At 42.2% G+C, this 21,141-nt stretch overlaps 1 protein-coding gene across 1 annotated transcript in view; it reads left to right on the forward strand.

The window, feature by feature from the left end:
* The window catches only part of zfhx3b (zinc finger homeobox 3b), a 134,849-nt gene extending 113,955 nt beyond the window's left edge, over window positions 1–20,894 (forward strand). The window contains exons 7-12 of the mRNA XM_054615178.1: window positions 4,664–4,797; window positions 5,345–5,545; window positions 9,138–9,261; window positions 9,834–11,041; window positions 11,120–15,446; window positions 15,841–20,894. Coding sequence (XP_054471153.1) covers window positions 4,664–4,797; window positions 5,345–5,545; window positions 9,138–9,261; window positions 9,834–11,041; window positions 11,120–15,446; window positions 15,841–17,579 — 7,733 coding nt within the window. The 3' untranslated portion in view covers window positions 17,580–20,894. The remainder of the gene's footprint in view (window positions 1–4,663; window positions 4,798–5,344; window positions 5,546–9,137; window positions 9,262–9,833; window positions 11,042–11,119; window positions 15,447–15,840) is intronic.
* The last annotated feature ends 247 nt before the right edge of the window (window positions 20,895–21,141 follow it).

Consider the following 21,141-nt stretch of genomic DNA (forward strand, 5'->3'; position numbering starts at 1 on the left):
TCTTGTACTCATAATAATTACCTGAGAAGTATAAGATGAAATGGAACACTGCCCTTTATTGCTCTGGGCTCTGACACAGAGAATAGATTAAAAACCTTGATAGAAATGGGAAAAGGCAATATTCAGGTATTGTTAGCATAGCATTAAAAGAGAATGACTTAGCACTGGGTGAGTTGAATCATCTCCATATTAATGGCCAACTTGCCGGGGAAATAGCAGTTAGGATTCTCTACATAACGAGGAGCAGAGGCAAGTCAGAAGCCGTCTACAATGTGAAGGTGGAAGGTTTTAGGGAGCTGGGGATCAGAGGACACACTTTTCAGAAAGTGAACCACTGAGGAGCCTTAATGTTCACTGTGAGGGGAATTTTGGGCTGAGCTTCAGTTTAAAGTGATTGACAGACTGTGGCTGTTCTGGGCAAAGTGACAGTAAAGTTATGCAGCCTTGCTGGCGTGGACGGACTGGATGATAGGTTACGTTTTTTACAACCGGAGGTCTGAAGCTGCCTCGGCGAGACAGGAACTGTGGTAATGAGGGGGCAGAGGCTCCGGAGATGATGAGGACCCCATGTCAGTCAGTAGGAGGGGAATTCCCCTCTGAAACACCAGGAATCTTTTTCCCATCCTTCACTTCTTTACATAATGTTTACTGTAACTCACATTTTAGACTATATGGATAACCTCTCCCAAGGACAAAGCCGGCTAATGGCAGCTTTGATTACACTCCTGGAAGATTTCAATGGCAGATGACCTGTTGTGTCTGAATCAGTCTGTGCTGTGTCAGTCACTCTGTCCAGCAGGCATCTTTTCCCCCTTGAAAGCACAACAAGGCTGTGATTGCTCCAGAGACCGGTGCAGTGTGCTGACAGCCCCTTTGCTGCTTGAATAATACAGTCCAGCTATGGGAGGTGAGACAAGGTGCCAAAGTCCAATTCACTTACGGGACTCGACAGCACAAAAGCCTCTGGTTTACGGAAAAGGGGCATGAATAAATAATCACCTAATTGGCTCTTAGTTTTTTTTTTCTCCACTCCTGCCCTGCCTTTTGTGCTTTCAAACAAAAGCCCACCCTGTGTATCTGTCAGAAGAGGTTTGGTGTGGATGGGGGATCTGTGTCTAATGACCAGGCAGAAGAGGTCAGGCTAGCAGACTCCTGACAGACATTAAGGTCACTGACGGAGGGGGAACCCAGAGTGGTCTCTGTGGAGGAATACTTGTGAATGGGACGAGCATTGTTAATCTAACCAGGCACAGAGGTTTTAGGTCTAAAAGTTTCTTTACAGTCATACAGGGCCTAGTGATGAGACTGTACCTTCAAGAAGAACTAGAGTGACAGCAATATTATTTGTGAAAGAGAAAACAGCAGGAATTATTCTTAAAAAATAATCAACAACACACATTTACACAACTCTTTGTGATTGTATTTTTTTTTCTCCCAGCTACCCCCTCCAATATCACATCAGAGAGTTAAACCAGACCTCACCTCTAGTTGTTGTCAGCTATTCTTGACATCCATATCATATCTCAGTCCTTTTCTGTTCTTTCTTGACAGTACATTGCTCCTGTGATAGTCGTATATCCTGTTCCATCAGGACCCAATGTTTTGGTCATTGGTTCTGATCTGCTCTTATTGTAGATCCATGTGTCTCACGTGTACGAATCTATGCTCGGACACTAGTGTCCAATCTGCCATGTGAGACTGTGCGTAATGACAAAAAATATCTATTTCATTCCCAGCTTTTCAATGTTGCGGTCGTATTTTTTTTTTCATCACCCTTGACACAGAAAGACCGGATACAGTAGTTGGATGTTAGTCATGGTGCCGGTGATGGTGTCGGGGTGTAGGGTTCTTAGGAGAAGGCGATTGATCAGATTTATGGAGTCCTAATTGGCCATGACGAGAAAGACTGTCTGAGTAAGCCTCCCCAGCCCTCCATCTGCCCCCCCTGTCTCTTTCCCTCTCCCTGTCTCTTTCTCCCTCTCTCTCTCTCTCTCTCTCTCTCTCTGTCTCGCTCCATCTCTTTATCGCACACACACATAAACATAACACACCCTGAGCTAGAGCCGGTTAAGGCCCCTTCTACAGCAGCTCTTAGGCTTAGCATAAACAGCCACTTGTTTCACCTCTCTGGTGCTTATTGAGTAATTGTAGAAGTGGAATATACTTATAATCAATTATGTTTATCCTCTTAATTGTGAGAATGAGAGGATACTTGTGTCTACTTTATCCATGCTTACTTTCTGTATTGTATGTATGTACCTTAAAGCTGTGGCACCAGCCCTGTGTTACCTACCTTTTGAGTCTCTGATTTTTTTTTACACTACCTCTCTGATACATTAATTGCTAGTGAATGGCAAATATTCATATATAAGGTGTAGCAGCTGTTTGGTTGTTTCTTTTTTATCATGTGCGCAAAGGCAGTGCAGCTTCAAATTCTTTCTTTTTAAAAAAAATAAAGAGCAGGTGCTTGAAAATGTTAGAATCTGGTACTGGCTACTTTTATGACTTAAACAACAATTAGATATCCTTTCCAACTGCTATAAGGCTTCTGGTGAAAAGTTAAAGGTTGCTTATGGTATTATTGAGCTGCTGAAGAAGAGACAAAATCACAGAAGCAGAGACCAGTGTTTCCTAACTAACTCAACAGGCCAGCTCAGGAAAACTAAATGGAATTATAACCCCCACACATGTGAACACAAAGATCAACCAGATTGTTGAGATGTGAAGGTGACCACAAATGACCGTCCTTGTTTTCCTCGAGAGATGAGTTCAGTGGAAGTCGGAGTGGACTGAAGTGGAGTTGGTGAGGAGGAGGAATTGGTGAGGACAGTGCCATGACTGAGAGGTTAATGTCAGGGAATGGGAGGTTCCTTTTGTTTAACATTCCCTTTGTTTATTGGCGGATGTGTTTAATAGGATTGACTGTGACTGGACCCTAATAGGGCCTCCCTGGCTGATCCCAGTGTCTCTGGGAGATCTCACAGGCTGCTCTGTCCAAAGCCAGGTCCCCCACTGGGTAATCAGCTCAACTGCCCTCGTCTTGATTGGAGCTGACATTTTAATGTCTGGAGCAGGAGCGTGGTCAGCCCCGCTTAACCTGACCCCCCCGACCAACCACCCCGCCCCTTCCAATGCCCTCTGTTCTCAATTTGGCCTTTCAGGACTGTACAAATCAGGCCAAATTTAACTCTTTATAGGCTTGTTAGGGGTTGGCAAGACACCTGCTTAAGTTTCACAGTGAATTATTTCCACTGGAGACAAAGCATGATGTTACTGCAGCTCGCCCCATGCTGGCTCCTCTTCTAAGCCCTTTCTTAGCTGAGTGCTCAACTCTGATGCCTTTCTGTGTGCCACCTCTAGTTTCTCTTTTTCTTTATTTAGTGGAGTGGTTTTAAAAGTGGTTTGCAGGGGTTCCTGTGTGAGGCATTGCTCTGCTCTATTTTGTTTATATTGGTGCTGTTTGCATTAAAAGGATTAGCTGTGTGATTCAGTTTGTGAGCTATAGTGAAACACTTGTCTTTAAATTCTTTGAGTTAAATGAAAGCCTGTTGTCATATGCGACCTAGCTTTGAGAAAATATTGAGATTTGCTTAGGGGCATGAAAAGAGGTTTTCTAATCTTCTGTCCCCTTTTTTCTCTCTCCGTCACAGTCCACTTGTACAAAACTACAAAAATCTGGAGAAGGATTAGCTGGTTACAAAAATGCAAGTGAAACAGAGAATTTCACTGGCATTCCCCTGCTTTTGAAAACATTTTTACAAGCTGGGTCAAATTGTAGGCACTGATTGATTTAACAAGTCTTTCTTGATCCCTTAAAAATGGCCTGATCACTCCTTTAAAATGAATTCAAATTTTGGCAATGAACTGTGATTATTGGTCAAAATATCAAAAATCTGAATTTTACCCTCTCCTTCAGCTCCTCTTTGTGGATTATTTCTGTGACGACTAGGACCAAATATATTTGACTACATAAGACATCATTGCAGACCTTTTAGTGTCTTTTTTTCCTAAAATATGCTTGCATTACAATATCAGCATCACTTAACAGGTAAAACATATCATTGTCTTATAGAATGTGCTACAGCTTTAAAATACTTTAAATTAGCTGACATTTGAGCATCACATGCATGTGAAACACGAATGCCCATAAACTGTTATACAGGTAAAAAGTAATAACAGCAACAAGTTGTGTTACAAGTTGAGCCTGCTGTGGATCGCTTTACCCTTCTTGCTGTATGACCAGGTTGCAAGATGTTTATGTACCTTGTCTCAAGTTAAGAAACTCATGTGGACTGAAAATATGTGGTGAAACCTAAAGTTGCACCCTGTGGCAAATTAATATTTTCATTAGTGGTTTATGGTGTTGTATGATATCTTGACAAGCCAGCATTGAAAGACACAGCTCCCCTGAAGCAGCATGGGAAGACAAGCAAAAAGTGGTGTTTCTTATGGGGAGACATGAGTTGGATAACAACACTTTCTCTGCCCAATTCCCATTAAATGCAGTTATATCACATTTAAGAAAGGCATTCCAAAGCCCTTTATCCACAGTGTTATTGATTGACCTGCTCCCAGGCTGCCAAGTCCTCACCTTGCCTTGACATGTCTACTCTCTTCTCTTTATCCCTCTTTGTTTGTGTGCATCTGTGTGAATCTGCACCAGTGTCTGGCCACTCGGAACGGCACCAGTCAGATTCCCCAACCCCCTCCAAAAGGCCGTCTTCGCGGTCCGAGACCTCCGAGAGCCCGCTCTCCTCAAAGCGTCCCAGGACAGCTGAGAAGAGCGCTACGGAGCAGGTGAGAGTTACAAACTAAACAATTTCAATAACATTGAAGTCTTCAGATGTTCTGGAAAACTCTTTGAATTAAGGGACTCTTGCTAAAGGTTATTTCATCCTCAAATACCAGGCTCTCATTATGAGCTTGAAAGTTACATACCAATTAAAAGAAGGAATGTAAAAATATACTTCTTATAATTATAAGTTAGTTATCTCAATGACCCCTTTTTTATATTATGCAGGTTTTTACTGAAATATACTCAAAATTTATTTGCCTTTCTGCTACAGTTTCACTGCTAATTGTGTATAAGGTGGAAAATCAATATAGTATTTGACAGATGAGAGCACTTTGAAGTAGGTACCAAGACTCAGTGGTGCTCAGTATTACACAGTTGTCCGTGATCAGAGCGATCTGCCTGCTTGAGGGAAGGAGGCCCGCAATCTTCTGCTGGATCTGCAGCTCCTCTTCAAGCAGAGCAACTGTGCTCACCACATCCATTTCACCCAATTGACCCTCTGTGGAACTGTTTTTTCCTCTTCTCTGTCTCCGTCTCTCTACCACCCAGATGTACCAGTGCCCCTACTGCAAGTTTACCAACACGGACCTAAATCGTCTCAGAATGCACGTGATGACGCAGCACTCTGTCCAGCCCATGTTACGCTGCCCGTTATGCCAGGACATGCTCAACAACAAGATCCACCTGCAGTTCCACCTCACACACCTCCACAGTGTGGCTCCTGACTGTGTGGACAAGCTCATTGCCTCAGTAAGTCCTTTGTTATGTTTATTTTGCACGTGATTGCTTATTGGGTGGTTGTAAGGGTTGACGTGTTAAATCAATTATCATTCTTATATTTCTCAGCCTGCAATGCTTTTGATTTGTTTCCATTACCAACATGCTAGTTCAAGGTTACCTGACATTTTGTTAGACTGTTATGTATTAGATTGGCAGGGCAAGTAGACATTGTTTAATCTGGTCACCCAGTGCCATAGCAAAGAGAATGCATAAGTACTACAGGAATTGCATCATCCATAGTTTATATAAGTAAGGAAATGCAGTGGAGGAAAAGCACAATAGATAAACAAAGTATGACCATGCTGTCTGGGTAATATGTATTATATACATAGCACCAATCTCAGATTTGATTCCAATTCCTCTTTCCACTCTTTCACATATTTTGTCTGTCATTATCTACACAGTAATTTACATGAAACTACAGCCATCCAAAGCTGCTCTGCATAGGCCCAACATAATGCTACTTTAACACATTATCGCCGTCAGATTGCAGACAATGGGTCAGGTCAAGGACCAGTGAAAGGATTTAGCAATGCCAAGAAGATAGCTCTTTAACAATTCTGGAGTGGCTGCCTAGCTTTGAGAACAATTGTCATTCCTGTCTTCCCTCCTCTAAATTGCCAACGTTCAGTCCTTTATCAAACACAAAGAATGCTGTTAATTGCGAAATGGCTGTAGGCAATTCCATTGGCTCATTGAAAATGATTGGCCCTTTTTAAGATGCACATTTTTTTCCTCTTTTCATTGTCTTAATGTGCCCGTCATCAGAGAGCCTTTCTCCAGCTCTTTTCGAATCACAGTCATTTGGGGAGGGGAACTCATAATCTGTTTTTTGTATTTTTTAATGATTTCAAGATGAGCAAGTCTCTTAGCTCCAAGTTCATTTATTACTATACTGACATTCTTGCCATGTCTTTGATCACCTGTGGCCTAGTCAAAACAAAGCTTTTCATGATGAATGTGTTGAAATAATTGTGACACAGATTAATCAAAATTTAATGAACAGTTTCCCCACTTCATGAAATTCAAGTACAAGCAATAGAGGTGTTTTATTCACTACAAAGCAGGTCTTGTATAAAAATGTGTCTATTTATAGAATGTGTAGAAAACAAAACACTGTTCAAAATAGTGTCAATGTTCAGGTCTCTTCCTACGGGAAATAACATGCAGGATTTTTAGTTTTTGTAGCTTGAGTCACGTGGTCTTCAACTCAAGTTAGATTTATATTAACTGCAATGCACTGGGGCACCACTTTCTAGCTAGAGAGAATACTTCCTATAATGCTAATCAAGGGGAAATAAAATTGTATTTGCCCTGTTTTCTTGTAAATCACTGAGCAAATAGTTGCTCTGTTCTATCCTGTGAAGGTAAATAGCCTGCTGGACAATCACTGAGTAAAACATTACTCTGCATAGCCATCTTCATCCCCCATCTAGAAAGTAAATGGCAAGCACATTAGTATGGTAGACGGCAATATTTATTTATTTTATAGAGGTAGTAATGTACTGAACCACTACAAGAGGACGGTGATAGAACAGAGGTAATATAACACACATTAAAGCTAGCCCCTTTTTATAACTGGTGAATGCAGATGGAAAGGTACTTTATCCTTTTCACATGTCTAAGGAGAGCAGCCTAATTAATTCTGATATAGGTGACTTTTATTTCTTGCGAAGCATGCATAATGATGCGTTCACTCTTCCACCCTTCATCCACCTATCGTCTTTGCACTCCCTCCTTTCCTTCCACCCCATGTGTCTATTGCCTGTCTCATATACAGTACATATATACAGTACAGTATGTGCGCGTGTCTGTATATATATGCAGTCCCAGTCCCCCCTCTTCACTCACTCTATGTCTCATTTTCTGTCTGTGTAAGATAGGGGTAATGAAAATAATTGTGCTTCATTAATCCAGAGTCTGGCTGGATGACAGCCATTTTGAACTATGTTTGCCAATTAGGCGGTCCAAATTAAAAGTGACCTTGGGATACTCTGCACTTTCTACTAATCGCCTAATGGAGCCGTAGTCTAGAAAAAGTCCACTTTGTAATGTAAATCATAGCTTTTTGCTTTTGTGACTTTCAATTTTGGTTTGCATTAATTCTCTCTTTTAGTTTTAAAGATATACAGAGGTATCAAAAACAAAGAAGGAAATGACTGGATGTTTTCTGTCACATTTCTGACCACACGAACCAAATAAAGTCAGTACTTTAATGGAAACTGCTCCACTTAACCTTGAAAATCCTGTTGTTCGAGGTGGCTTATGCTCCATTTGGATCTGGCCTGCGGGCTATATGACATGCTACAGTACGGTTAGCTTTCTTCTCACTGTGCCTATTAGAGGAGTAATTAGAAAGCTTATGTTATAAATGGTAAATTAACCAAAGCATCAACCATACAGATCTGACCACAGCACGCTCTAACTTGTCAATTCAAATTCCATCAGGATGCATTCAGTAACATTTTTCTTTTTCCTTTTGTCTCCATCATTTGTGACATTTTTTAAATATGACTTGAAAAGATTACCTATAAGTCTTAAGCTAAGAGTGAAAGGTGAACAATGCCTTAAAATTGAGGTTCCCCAGTGAAACAGAAGGTATTAGAGGAGGGATATGGTGGAGTGGTATGAATTGAAATGCATCATGTAGAGTGAAGCTGAATACTCTGTTTGTGAAGTTAATTGAGGCACGGTGAAATAGACAGGGCTTCATCTTCCAACCTCTCCCAGTTTCAGCCCATGATTATTGTTAAAAAGGGAACATTAATTAATAATTTATGAATTATCAAGTGTTTGGGGTGAAAAAAGGTTATCACGAGCAGACGTGAAGAAAGTTAGGGGAGAGCAGCAAGAATAAACAGAGGTTGCTGTCGTTCACACATGATTGACTCCAACCTTTTGAGTGCAGGGAGTACCTGTGTTTTTCTCTGTACTTTTTCAATCAATACTTATTCGTCCTTGAAATATTTGAATTAGCAAAGTAAAAAGAAAGAAAATATCCCCAAATTTAAAGTGCAAACCTTTCTATCAGTAATGAGATTGTTTTTTTTTTTGATTTGACTGTTTTATTAAGGAGCACACAGTCTAATTTAGAAATTATTTATTTTTAATTTGCACTTATAACTGTACAACTTAAAATTATGTAGCTAAAGCGGAGATTTAAGATTGCTGGACTTAGTTTACCTACTTTTCTCCTTTATTACAGTAGTCATTTTTCAAGATTTTTTTCATTTGTCTTATTTTATTAGTCCTCCTCATGAAGCTTTAAGCTGGCTGAGATTTCGTATGACATGAGGTCAATCATCCTAATTGCGGCAGCAGAACATAGGCACATGCTAAAGCACAGGACTGTGAAACTTAACATTCACATTCATAAGTGATGTTTCAAGCCTATGCTCTTTGAGCTCTCTGATTTGTCTAACCCCCTTCTTGGTAGCTGCTTTGTGTATCCTCTTGTTTGTCGCTGTAGTTTTCCTTAAATCATTTGAACTGGAATACTAAACTACATTATCACTCAGCATGAATATTCACACTGGAATTTATTTGTGCTTTGTTTTTCCAGGTAACAGCATCTGAAGTCCTGCCAGCAAGCATGTTCATACCTGTACCTAGTCCAGACAGAGAGTCCCAGAGCGCCCCTCATGCTACAGCCAACTCTCACTCTGAAGATACAAAGAAGCAAGCTGGTTAGTATCTGCCTATTAGAGATGTGGGGGTAATTATAGAGTAGATCTACATCCAAATTACTGCTAAATGTTTTTCTAAATACATAAATCAATTACAACAATATACGCTTTATGTAATGACCATATTATTACCATATGGGAAGTCATGGCTGAGTGTACACTAAAGGAGATTGAACTAAATAATATCCCTTTATAACTGTGTAGGCATACACTAGTGCATTACTAAGTCCGTTGTTACCACATACAGGGAAAATAAAGAACCATTATTCTGGTATTTTTGTGTTTTACAAAATAATTGTGTTGGTTATGGTGTCATTACATTTAGCACAGTGTAATGAAAACAATACACTTTTTTATGCTAAAGCCTTCATTCACAACATGACAATATTATTGATGGTTGGTATTCATGCACCTTGTAATAAGTCATTGTCCTTACATTTTTTACACCTTCCCAAGAGTGCCAACACAATGAGTGCTTTATTATCCTTTATTGACCTAGTGTGGAATAATAAAACACTGCAAATGTAGGCACTTAATGAATGGCTTCCTTCTTTTGGTTTATTTATTTACAGATGCATCAGATGCTGACCCAGAGAAGGGAGTGTCAATCGCTACAGAAATAGCTGAAGCTCGCAAGTCACCTCTGGAAGATCAACAGTCAGAGAGGGATGATGCAACAGGATTCCTTTGCTGGAAGAAAGGCTGTAATCAAGTGTTCAAGTCCTCCAACTCCCTCCAGATGCACTTCAATGAAGTTCACAACAAAAGGCCCCAGTTGCCCGTTTCAGATCGCCATGTATACAAGTACCGCTGTAACCAATGCAGCCTGGCCTTCAAGACTGTGGAAAAACTACAGCTCCATTCACAATACCATGTGATAAGGGCAGCCACCATGTGCTGCCTGTGCCAGCGAAGCTTTAGAACACTACAGGCCTTGAAGAAACATTTAGAAACCAGCCACCTGGAGCTGAGTGAAGCTGACATCCAGCAGCTTTATGGGGGCTTGTTGATGAATGGTGACATTATGGTAATGGGAGACCCATCCCTTGGTGAGGAGCATGGAAGTATGGGAGAAGATGACAAAGAGGGAGAGGAAAGTGACCCAGAGGAAAAACAAAGCCCAACAGGCAGTGACTCTGGTTCACTGCAGGAGGATTGTGGATCTGAACCTAAACGTGCTTTGCCATTCAGAAAGGGCCCCAACTTTACCATGGAGAAGTTCTTGGATCCATCTCGTCCTTTCAAGTGCACTGTATGCAAAGAGTCTTTTACACAGAAGAACATCCTTCTGGTTCACTATAACTCTGTTTCCCACCTGCACAAGGTGAAGAGGGCTCTTCAGGAGTCCACTACTGGCCAGCCTGAGCCTACCAGCAGCCCTGACAACAAGCCATTCAAGTGCAGCACTTGTAATGTGGCATATAGTCAGAGTTCTACTCTGGAGATCCACATGCGATCTGTTCTACACCAGACCAAAGCTAGGGCAGCCAAACTTGAAGCAGCAGGAGGGATCCCTAGCTCTGCAAGTGCTACTGGTTTAAGTGGCGGGGGGTCCAGCATCAGCACTTCAACATCTAGTCCAAGCCCAGCCAGCAACTCAACTACTAGCTCTACAAACCACAGTTCTTCTGGGCCTCAAACAACTCAGAGTTTTCATGGAGGAAACCATATGAGCCAGACTCATAGCATTGAAAGCCTGGGGAATTCTTTAGTGAGCTGCCATTCCTCCCCATCTGAGAACCATGAAGTAAAAAAGTCCAAATTTTCCGACATGCTGTCTGCTAGGGGGCAACAACAACAACAACAACAACAACAACAACAACAACAACAACAACAGCAGCAACAACAACAACAGCAGCAGCAACAACAGCAGCAACAACAGCTTCAGCAACAACAGCAATTGGCTCAGGCTCAAGCCCATGCTCAAGCCCAGCTTCAGCAAGAGCTTCAGCAGCAGGCTGCTCTTTTGCAATCACAGCTATTCAACCCAGCACTTCTGCAGCACTTCCCAATGACAGCTGATGCACTTCTCCCCCTTCAACAGCAGCAGTTGCTATTCCCTTTCTACATCCCTGGAGCAGAATTTCAGCTGAACCCGGATCTCAACATCAGTGCCGCAGCACTTGGCCTTGCAGGATCATCCACCTCCTCACTTCTGGAAGATCTAAAGAACTCGGCCCAGCAGGCCCAGCAGAGTTGCTTGCAGCAGCAATTGATGCATCACCACCTTCAGCAGCAACATCAACAGCAGCAGCAACAGCAACATCAGCAGCAGCAGCAACAACAACAGCAGCAGCAGGCTCACTCACATGCTCAGGGGCAGATGGCATTGCTGCAGCAGAGTGCATCCCTTCTCCAGCAGGCTGAAAAAAAGCAGAGACCCCCCTCCTCTCAGAACGAGAAAGGCCGAGAACAACAAAGAGAAAAGGGCACAAGTGAAAAAAATGAGGATTATCTTAACAAAGATTCTACGGACAGTAAGCCAAGAGAGAAGAAGGACATTCAGCATATTTCAATAAACATAAACCATGATACTGGCCTGCCGCCACCAAGAATTGCTTCAGATGCTCGAGGAAATGCAACCAAAGCCCTGCTGGAAAATTTTGGGTTTGAGTTAGTAATTCAGTACAATGAAAACAAACAGAAAGCTCAGAAAAAGACAGCTGGACCTACAGGATCAAGTGGTCCAGGTGGGATAACAAGAGTGGTTGACCCCATTGAGGGATTAGAGAAACTGGAATGTGAAGCCTGTGGGAAGCTGTTTTCAAACATACTGATTCTAAAGAGTCACCAGGAGCATATCCACCAGGCTTTCTTTCCATTTCGATCCCTTGAGAGATTTGCCAAGGAATACAGAGAACAATATGATAAACTCTATCCACTGAGACCCCCTACACCAGAGGCTGCTCCTGCTCCTCCACAGCCTCCTCCTCCACCTCCACCTCCTCCACCCCAAAGAGCTCCCACACCAAATATTCCTGTCTCTGCTGCCTCACTCACACCTCCAACAGTATCTACACCACAGCCGCAAGTTCAAATGGCACAAATTCCCATGCCAATGGATATGTCCCTCTTCTCGCCGCTCATGATGCAGTCCATGTCTCTCCAGTCCTTGCAGCCGCAGCTACAATCTGTTGAGCCAAGCCTGGCCTCAGACCTGGCCCAGCTTTATCAACAACAGCTTACTCCAGCCATGCTACAGCAGCAACAGAACAAGAGGCCACGGACACGCATCACAGATGACCAGCTTAGGGTGCTGCGACAGTACTTTGATATCAACAATTCGCCAAATGAGGAACAGATTAAAGAGATGGCAGACAAGTCAGGGCTACCACAAAAAGTCATTAAGCACTGGTTCAGAAACACCCTTTTTAAAGAGCGACAGCGCAATAAAGATTCGCCATACAATTTCAATAATCCACCAACAACAACTTTAGAGGACACAAAAATTGACTCAAAACCTCCTTCCCCCGAACCTCAGAAACAAGAATACTATGGAAGTAAGAGATCATCGAGGACCAGATTTACTGACTACCAGCTAAGAGTGCTACAAGACTTCTTTGATGCCAATGCCTATCCTAAAGACGATGAATTTGAACAGCTCTCCAACCTACTGGGCCTCCCCACTCGTGTTATTGTTGTGTGGTTCCAAAATGCTCGGCAGAAGGCAAGGAAAAATTATGAAAACCAGGGTGAAGGGGCAAAAGAAGGCGAAAGACGAGAATTGTCAAATGATCGCTATATCCGCACTTCAAACCTGAATTACCAATGCAAGAAATGCAGTCTGGTTTTCCAACGTATATTTGATCTAATAAAACACCAAAAGAAGCTGTGTTACAAAGATGAAGATGAGGATGGACAGTATGACAGCCAAAATGAGGATTCACTGGATTATCCCAATGACTGTTATACTCCCTCTGGGTCTTCCTGTCACACCCCGATGCCCTCCTCTTCAAGTCTCTGCCCACTTCCACCCTCCACTTCAGCATTCTCACACCTCCCATCCACTGAGAAAGAGGAGGCATCACCAGCATCCACCTCAAACCTCTATGACGAGAAGCCCAAGCAGTTACCAACAATTTCTGCTGATCCACGAGAAAACCAAACCTCTATTAAGCAGGAAGTTGTGCATCAACCCCAGTCAGAGCCACAACACCATAGATCCCAAAGAGAAGAGAAGATTCAAGCTATTTCCAAGCCCATCAAACATTCATCTCCTTCCTTTTCTCAGCAACAACAGCAGTGTGGTCCCTCAGCCTCTCAGACAAGCCAGGCCTCGTCACAAAGCCCTCACGTGAGCCTCAATGCACACCTGTCCTCTGCCACACAACAACTTGCACAACAGATGATCCAATATCAGTGTGAGCAGTGCAAGATTGGCTTTCCCTCCTTTGAGCATTGGCAGGAACATCAGCAATTACACTTCCTTTCTGTGCAAAATCAATTCATCCACCCTCAATTCTTAGACCGTCCAATTGATATGTCTTTCATGCTATTTGATCCCAACAATCCTCTCCTTGCAAGTCAGCTGCTCTCTGGGGCAATGCCACAGATTCCCAGCAGCTCTGCCACCTCTCCGTCTACCCCCACCTCCACCATGAACTCCCTGAAGAGGAAGTTGGAGGAGAAAGCTGGCACTAGTCCAGGAGAGAACGACAGCACAAATAGCGGTGAAGAACCACAGAGAGATAAGCGGCTCAGAACCACCATCACACCTGAGCAGCTAGAAATCCTATATCAGAAGTATTTGTTAGATTCAAATCCTACGCGTAAAATGCTTGACCACATTGCTCATGAGGTGGGATTAAAAAAGAGAGTAGTGCAAGTCTGGTTCCAAAATACCAGAGCTAGAGAGAGAAAAGGTCAGTTTAGAGCACTAGGGCCAGCTCAGGCTCATCGTAGGTGCCCTTTTTGTCGAGCTCTTTTTAAAGCAAAAACTGCCCTTGAGGCACACATTCGCTCTCGTCATTGGCATGAAGCAAAACGTGCTGGATATAATTTAGCTCTTGCTGGAATGTTACCTGAACAGGAGGGTATGCAAATAAAAATAGATGCTCTAGATACATCAAGCTACTCACAACTGGCCCCGACAAACAGTGATGGGCAAAGCTCCTCTATGTCACCAGTGAACAAAGGCATGGATTTGTCTCCCAGGGCTTTACTGAGCCCTTCATCCATTAAAGTTGAAGGAATGGAAGATTTTGAGAGCGCAACCATGTCCTCTGTGAACCTCAGCTTTGATCACAGCAAACTGGATAATGATGACTGCTCTTCTGTGAATACTGCCATCACTGACACAACCACAGGTGATGAGGCCAATGCTGATAATGACAGTGCTGATGCAAAGCACAGCCAAAATAGTGGTGATTACCTATCTAAGCCTGGGTGCTCAGCCCCCATCCTTGAAACTGATGACCAGATGTCCTCTGGGCTGGTAAGCCCTGCAACAAGCTATTATGCTAAGGACTATGACAATGAACATATCATTGATCACAGTGAGACGTCCAGTATGGGAGATCCCTGCTCACCAAGTCCCGGAGCCTCAGGTACCAGGAGCATCGACAGTGGAGATCGACCTGGCCAAAAGCGCTTCCGAACCCAGATGACTAACCTCCAGCTGAAACTCTTGAAATCCTGTTTTAACGACTACAGGACTCCCACTATGCTGGAATGTGAGGTCCTTGGCAATGACATTGGACTTCCAAAGAGAGTTGTTCAGGTGTGGTTTCAAAATGCTCGTGCCAAGGAGAAAAAGGCAAAGCTTAACATGGCCAAGCACTTCGGAATAAATCACACATCTTACGAGGGCCCGAAGACTGAATGCACTTTGTGTGGTGTCAAGTACAGTGCTCGCCTCTCTGTTCGTGATCACATTTTCTCCCAACAACACATCTCTAAGGTGAAGGATACCATTGGCAGCCAGATCGATAAGGAAAAAGAATATTTCGACCCAGCCACTGTCCGCCAACTTATGGCCCAGCAAGAGATGGACCGCATTAAGAAGGCAAATGAAGTTTTAGGACTGGCGCAGCAGCAGGCCATGCAGCAGCAGGGTTTGTTTGATAACCCTGCAATGCAGGCTCTGAATCTCCAGTCAGCTTATCCAAATCTGCAAGGCATCCCACCTGTCCTTTTGCCAGGGGTTGGCAGCCCCTCTCTTTCCAGTTTTAACTCATCTAATTCAGGTATGTATCCATTTGGTTCTACACTGATTAAAGGCTCAAACTTGAGTTGCAGAGTTGCAGTTGTGTTTTATAACTGAAATGTAACTAACTAACCAACTACATTGATCAAATTGTGTACTTAAATGTAAAAGCTAGTAAGAACACATTATTCTCATCAATGAATTGTACTTATTTACACTGGCACACATACTGTAGAATGTGTAACACTAATGTTATGGCCTTTTGCCATTTATGACATCTCTAAGTACAGAATCCCTTTACATGTCAACACTGTTAGACCCACTATTGCCACAACAGAGTGAACAAATGGCTCACTCTGACTGACTTTGTGATTTCGATACATGAGTCAAAGAAATAAACTTGTCCATTTTTGTCTGTATTTGAAAATTTCCAGCTTTAACTCCTCCAAAACCTCCAAACCTCCTGAACATGCCTGGTGCCAGTGTTCCCTCACCTAGCCTCCCCACATCCGGATTACCCAACAAGCCCCCCTCCTCATCGTCTGTTGCCGCGTCCAGCCCAGCCCAGACCAACACATCTGCTTCCCACTCAAGCCCCATCTCCACATCCAACGCCACTTCCTCAACCACCCAGTCGGGCTCCCAACCTGAGCCTCCCAAAGAACGTGATGCTGAGAGGGTAAGAGAGAAGGAAAAGTCCAAGGAAAAGACAGAGAAACCCTCAACCCCATCGTCAACTGGAAGCACCCCTGCCCCTTCCACTTCTGCTGCCAGCGCCAAGAAGGAGAAACAAGACACAGCTGTACCTGCCACCTCTATGCCCACACCTGGCATGGAGTATGTGGTAGACCCTGCCCAGCTTCAGGCGCTGCAGGCAGCTTTGGCATCAGACCCTACAGCTCTCCTCACAAACCAGTTCCTGCCCTACTTCATGCCTGGCTTTTCCCCATATTACACCCCACAGATCCCCGGGGCTCTCCAAGGGGGCTACTTGCAACCTATGTATGGAATGGAAAGTCTCTTCCCCTACAACCCAGCATTGTCACAAGCACTGATGGGCCTGTCTCCAGGATCCCTGCTGCAGCATTACCAGCAATATCAGCAGAGCTTGCAGGAGGCACTACAGCAACAGCAGCGGCAGCTTCAGCAGATCCAGCAACCCAAGGCTAGCCAAACTCCAGTTCCCTCTCAACCCTTGGGGGATCGCAAAGAATCTGCCAAAGATCCAGTGAAAACAGAGCAGCAAAAGGGCAAATCCCATAGTGAACACCCCACTTCCTCTTCCTCTTCCTCCTCCTCTCACAATAAAGTACCCTCTGAGCAGAAAGAGATGGATGGCAAAGCTGTGGACCCCCATCTAGACCAGTACATCGTCCCCAAGGTGCAGTGTAAACTGGCATGCCGCAAGTGTCAAACAGTTTTCACCAAGGAAGAATCGGCTATTTCCCACCTTAAATCTAACTGTTTTTTCGGTCAGTCTGTGGCAAACCTGCAAGAGATGTTGCTGCGTGTCCCTGGTGGCGTAGGTGCAGGGGCTGGAAGTCTCTATGACTGCCTGGCCTGTGACACTACGTTGGATGGGGAGAAAGCACTCAGTCAACACCTGGAATCGGCATTGCACAAACACAGAACAATCAAGCGATCAGCCAGAAATGCCAAAGAGCACGCTACTAGTTTATTACCTCACTCTTCAGCCTGCCTCCCCAATCCTAACACCGCATCTACCTCGCAGTCTGCCACTCATCCCATCAGCAGCCCTCCTCCCCCGCCAACAACATCAGCCACCATGCCATCCTCTGCTGTCTCCACTTCCCTGTGTTCCTCCTCTACTACCCCACTCAATACCACAGCTGCCGGCAAACCATGGCCCCAGGCCCCTTTTTCCAGAGCTTTAGCTGGGAAGCCCAATGCCAGTCCCTCCTCTTCTTCCTCCGCTTTTCCTCCAATGTCCTCACCTTCAACGGTTACCTCAAGTTCATTGAGCACCTCAGGAGTTCAGACCTCGATACCAACAGACGTCTTTACCGACGAGTCTGACTCTGACAGCAGTCAGAAGTCAGCAGACAGGCTTTGCAGGACGGCGGAGGAGCCGCAGCAGCCTGGCTTTGTCAAAGACAGTAGTAGTTGTAGTAGTAATCTTGCTAGTGTAGGAACAGACTCCATCAGATTGTAAAAGAGCTTTCAGTGATGGACAATATTTAAAAAAGACAAAAAAAGACAAAAAAAAATCACAAATGGAAAAAACATAAAAAGCAGCAATGTTAAAAATACATTAAAAGTATACAAACCAATTTCAGAAAAAGATGTGTAAAGACTAACTGCAATTCCAAAGCTTGTAACCAAAAATGTTAATGTTAGTGGATTGTTTTCCCATATCAACATGCTGGTTTTCGTTTTTTTGTTTTTTTTTATTGTTTTACTCAACTGAAATACATGCATACTAATATATGAGAATAGAAAAGATCGCCCCAGTTCTGTTTCGGGTAATGGTCAAGGAATGCTGTACTGTATGGCAATGGACTGCCGCAAAGTTGACAAATGGCCCAAGAACCCTCTTGAGAAAAACGAGTCAACAAGCTGTCCCTTTGTTTTGTAATAATTTCTACTTAATAGCACAGTCACAAAAAGCCAGTATGTACTGTATGGGAGAATAGTCTATCAGTTTTCTTGCTATTTAAGCGTTCAGATACCAATGGCTTGCAAAGGTAAAAGAATAATGTAATGTCTATTTTATTCTCAGGTCAACAGCTCACAGAGGGTTTTTTTCTGTTACAGAAATATGTGTTTTACACCTTTGTTTCCAACAGGAGATAAGCATTTTTTTTCTTTCATAACTTCATTTAATAACAGAACGTTTAAAGTTGAATGAAACTTTAATAAGGCATTGTTTCTGGGCATTCAAAAAGGGTTAATGATTTGCTGATGTTAGCATTGGAAATTCTTTAAAAAGGTGAAATTGCAATTCCATTATACCCAGACAAGGAGAGCAATGCAGACATAATAACGGGCGATGAAAATAATTTTGATTAAAAAAAACAACCTTCTGTATTTATGATAGATATGAACATTTTTGGTGTTAAGTAGATTGTTGCATTGGAAATGAATTTAAACAGTATGGTAGGTTGAAAAAAACTTTGTGTACATTTAGCTTTTGTATTGTCCAACTTTAAGACGCTTCATTTGATGTTGTCTTGGTCATTCCGATAGACTAGATTATGGACTGGTAATTTATCTCAACTTTGTTTCTGTCTTATTCTCAACTTCTTGGGAAACATTCACCCAAATGCCCCTCCTGACAAGGCAGGATCCTCTTTTAGAATTATTTAAATTTAATGGTTTGGTTGGTATTGTGTTAACCAAAACAAAAAAGATCCTGGGTGAAATATTGAACGTTTTTAATTTTATTTAATTTTTGTGTTACCTTTGTGCACTTATCACTGTCTGACTCCTATTTCTCACTCAACTTGTTCCTCTCTTCGCACTTATTTTTCTCTGCTCTCCTGTGTTTGTAGATATGTACACTACAAAGCAGGTCTTTTGTTCTTCATGTAGTGTGGCTACAGTCTTTATTTTCATTTTGACATTTTTGTTGTCATAAATGAAAATGAAAAAAGAATACTAATAATAATTCTCACGCTTTAAGACAAAAAGAAAATCCAAAGACTAAACACTTTTCACCATTGGTGCATAAATATGAGAAAAGAGGCTTCTTTATACTTGAGAATTTGTTGCTGTTTTTAGAGAAAGAAAACAAAGTTTTAAAAGATAAAGGAGTACGCATCAGAGTTGCCGTTTTTGCTTCTTTGCAAGCAAACAGGTGGCTTTTTTACGTAAATACCAAAAACCAAAAAGGGCCCTTGTCCTTGCATTGTGGAGTAGCACCGTTACAGAGCCATTGCAGTTTGTAAGATAGAGGTTATTAATCTTTGTTTGACTTTTTTTGTACCATTCAAATGTCCATTTTTTTAAAGAAAATGTATAAGGTCTGGTCTTCAAGGACATACGTTTTGCTGCTAATGTAGAATTTTGAAAGAAAAAAAAGTACTAGATGCATGCTCATTTTGCTTTTGGCTAAGCTTTAACTAAAACAAACAATAAACCAATTTCTTGCCTCTGCAACACTTTTTTTTTTTCTTGTTGCAAAAACGGAACTTTGAAGACTGTGAATATATGTTCCAAAGGACATTTTGCCGATTTTGTTTTTGAACAGACCAATGTTTAAAGCCAATGATCTATAACGTTTGTAAAGAACAGTGCATTCCAAATATCACAATGGATTTTTCTTAAGCAAGGACTGATCCTATTTCATTTAATTGCTTTTAATTGTCACAATCATTTTTTTTTTCTCATTTTTTAAAGTGACTGTAAACTGTTGTGTAAATTTTTGCATCATTGGTTGCTGAACAACGTGACCTCCATATGTCATTTTGTGCTGGCATGGAAAATTGCTGAAAATCCCTCCATCCAGTCAAGGTTGTTGCTCACTTGTTAAGCAAGTAATAGTGGTTACCAAAAAATGTATATATTACATCTGGTACTGATGCGTCTCATAGGTTTAGTAACATTTATGCCAGTCAACATACAACTAGTCTCAGAGGGAAATGATGGCTGTTTTGCTGCGGTGTCGTTGCGCCCTTCCTGGAAAATCCACCAGTGACTTGTCCCATATGTCCGCAGGGTGCCAATTCCACTAATAGATTACAGGTTTTTAAGGGACATCTTCATTCCAAAGCATTATTTCTGGAAAAAGTAGGAGATTTTTTGAAGATGTCCCTTGATTTCAAATAGCAAGGATGCTTTCATGTCCAAAGAAGTCACCCACTTAATTTTATTGCAATGGAAATGGATGTGCATAGGTACCCCCCACCCTCTCACTGATGATCCAATGAACTAAAACTTTTATTTTTAAAACCAAAACGTAGACATATTTAAATTTTTGAAACTACTTTTTGGCCACTATTGTATAGTCAATATATTCGCCCTAATGAATAGAAGGCACAATCTCAGAAGTGTGTTTTAAGTGCTTCGTCTTGCAGAGCAATGTTATTTGGTGTTAATACTACAGCATGCTGTTGAAAGTCAGGAAATTTAGTCTGAAAGCTTGCTACTTCTCTAAAGTCCAGTTCCCTGAAATACTGTTCACATGTACTTTATTTTGGAAAATTCTTAAGTTGTACAGTTTTCTCCATTTTGTTTGCTTTATTTTAATTTTCAGACAATGTCAGACATGTATTGTTATTTTCCTATAAGTATTTGTATTGTAGTTTGTGTATATTACCTATTATCATAAATTAACACTAGCTTTAATTTGAATTGCTGAAATTAAGAAACAAAAACAAAAAATATGACCTGGCCACTTTATGGTGTGATAATGTTCTTTATATTCATTGTCTCGATGATACTGTTTGCTATCTTATTTCCAAAGTGTAATCTTTTGGGCTCTTATGTGGAAGACAAAGTTGAGGTCTCTACATCAGATTCCGCCAGCATGGACTGTGTGGGAGTTTGTGTGTGTGTGTGTGTGTGTGTGTGTGTGTGTGTGTGTGTGTGTGTGTGTGTGTGTGTGTGTGTGTGTGTGTGTGTGTGTGTGTGTGTGTGTGTGTGTGTGTGTGTGTGTGTGTGTGTGTGTGTGTGTGTCATTAGAGCCAGCATCAATTCAATTTTTTCTTGTTTGCCTTTTTTTTTTTTTTTTTATATATATATATGTTACACACCAAAACAAACTGAACCGCAAA

This window comes from Anoplopoma fimbria, chromosome 2 (genome assembly GCF_027596085.1).
Source record: "Anoplopoma fimbria isolate UVic2021 breed Golden Eagle Sablefish chromosome 2, Afim_UVic_2022, whole genome shotgun sequence".
NCBI classification, from domain to species: domain Eukaryota; kingdom Metazoa; phylum Chordata; class Actinopteri; order Perciformes; family Anoplopomatidae; genus Anoplopoma; species Anoplopoma fimbria.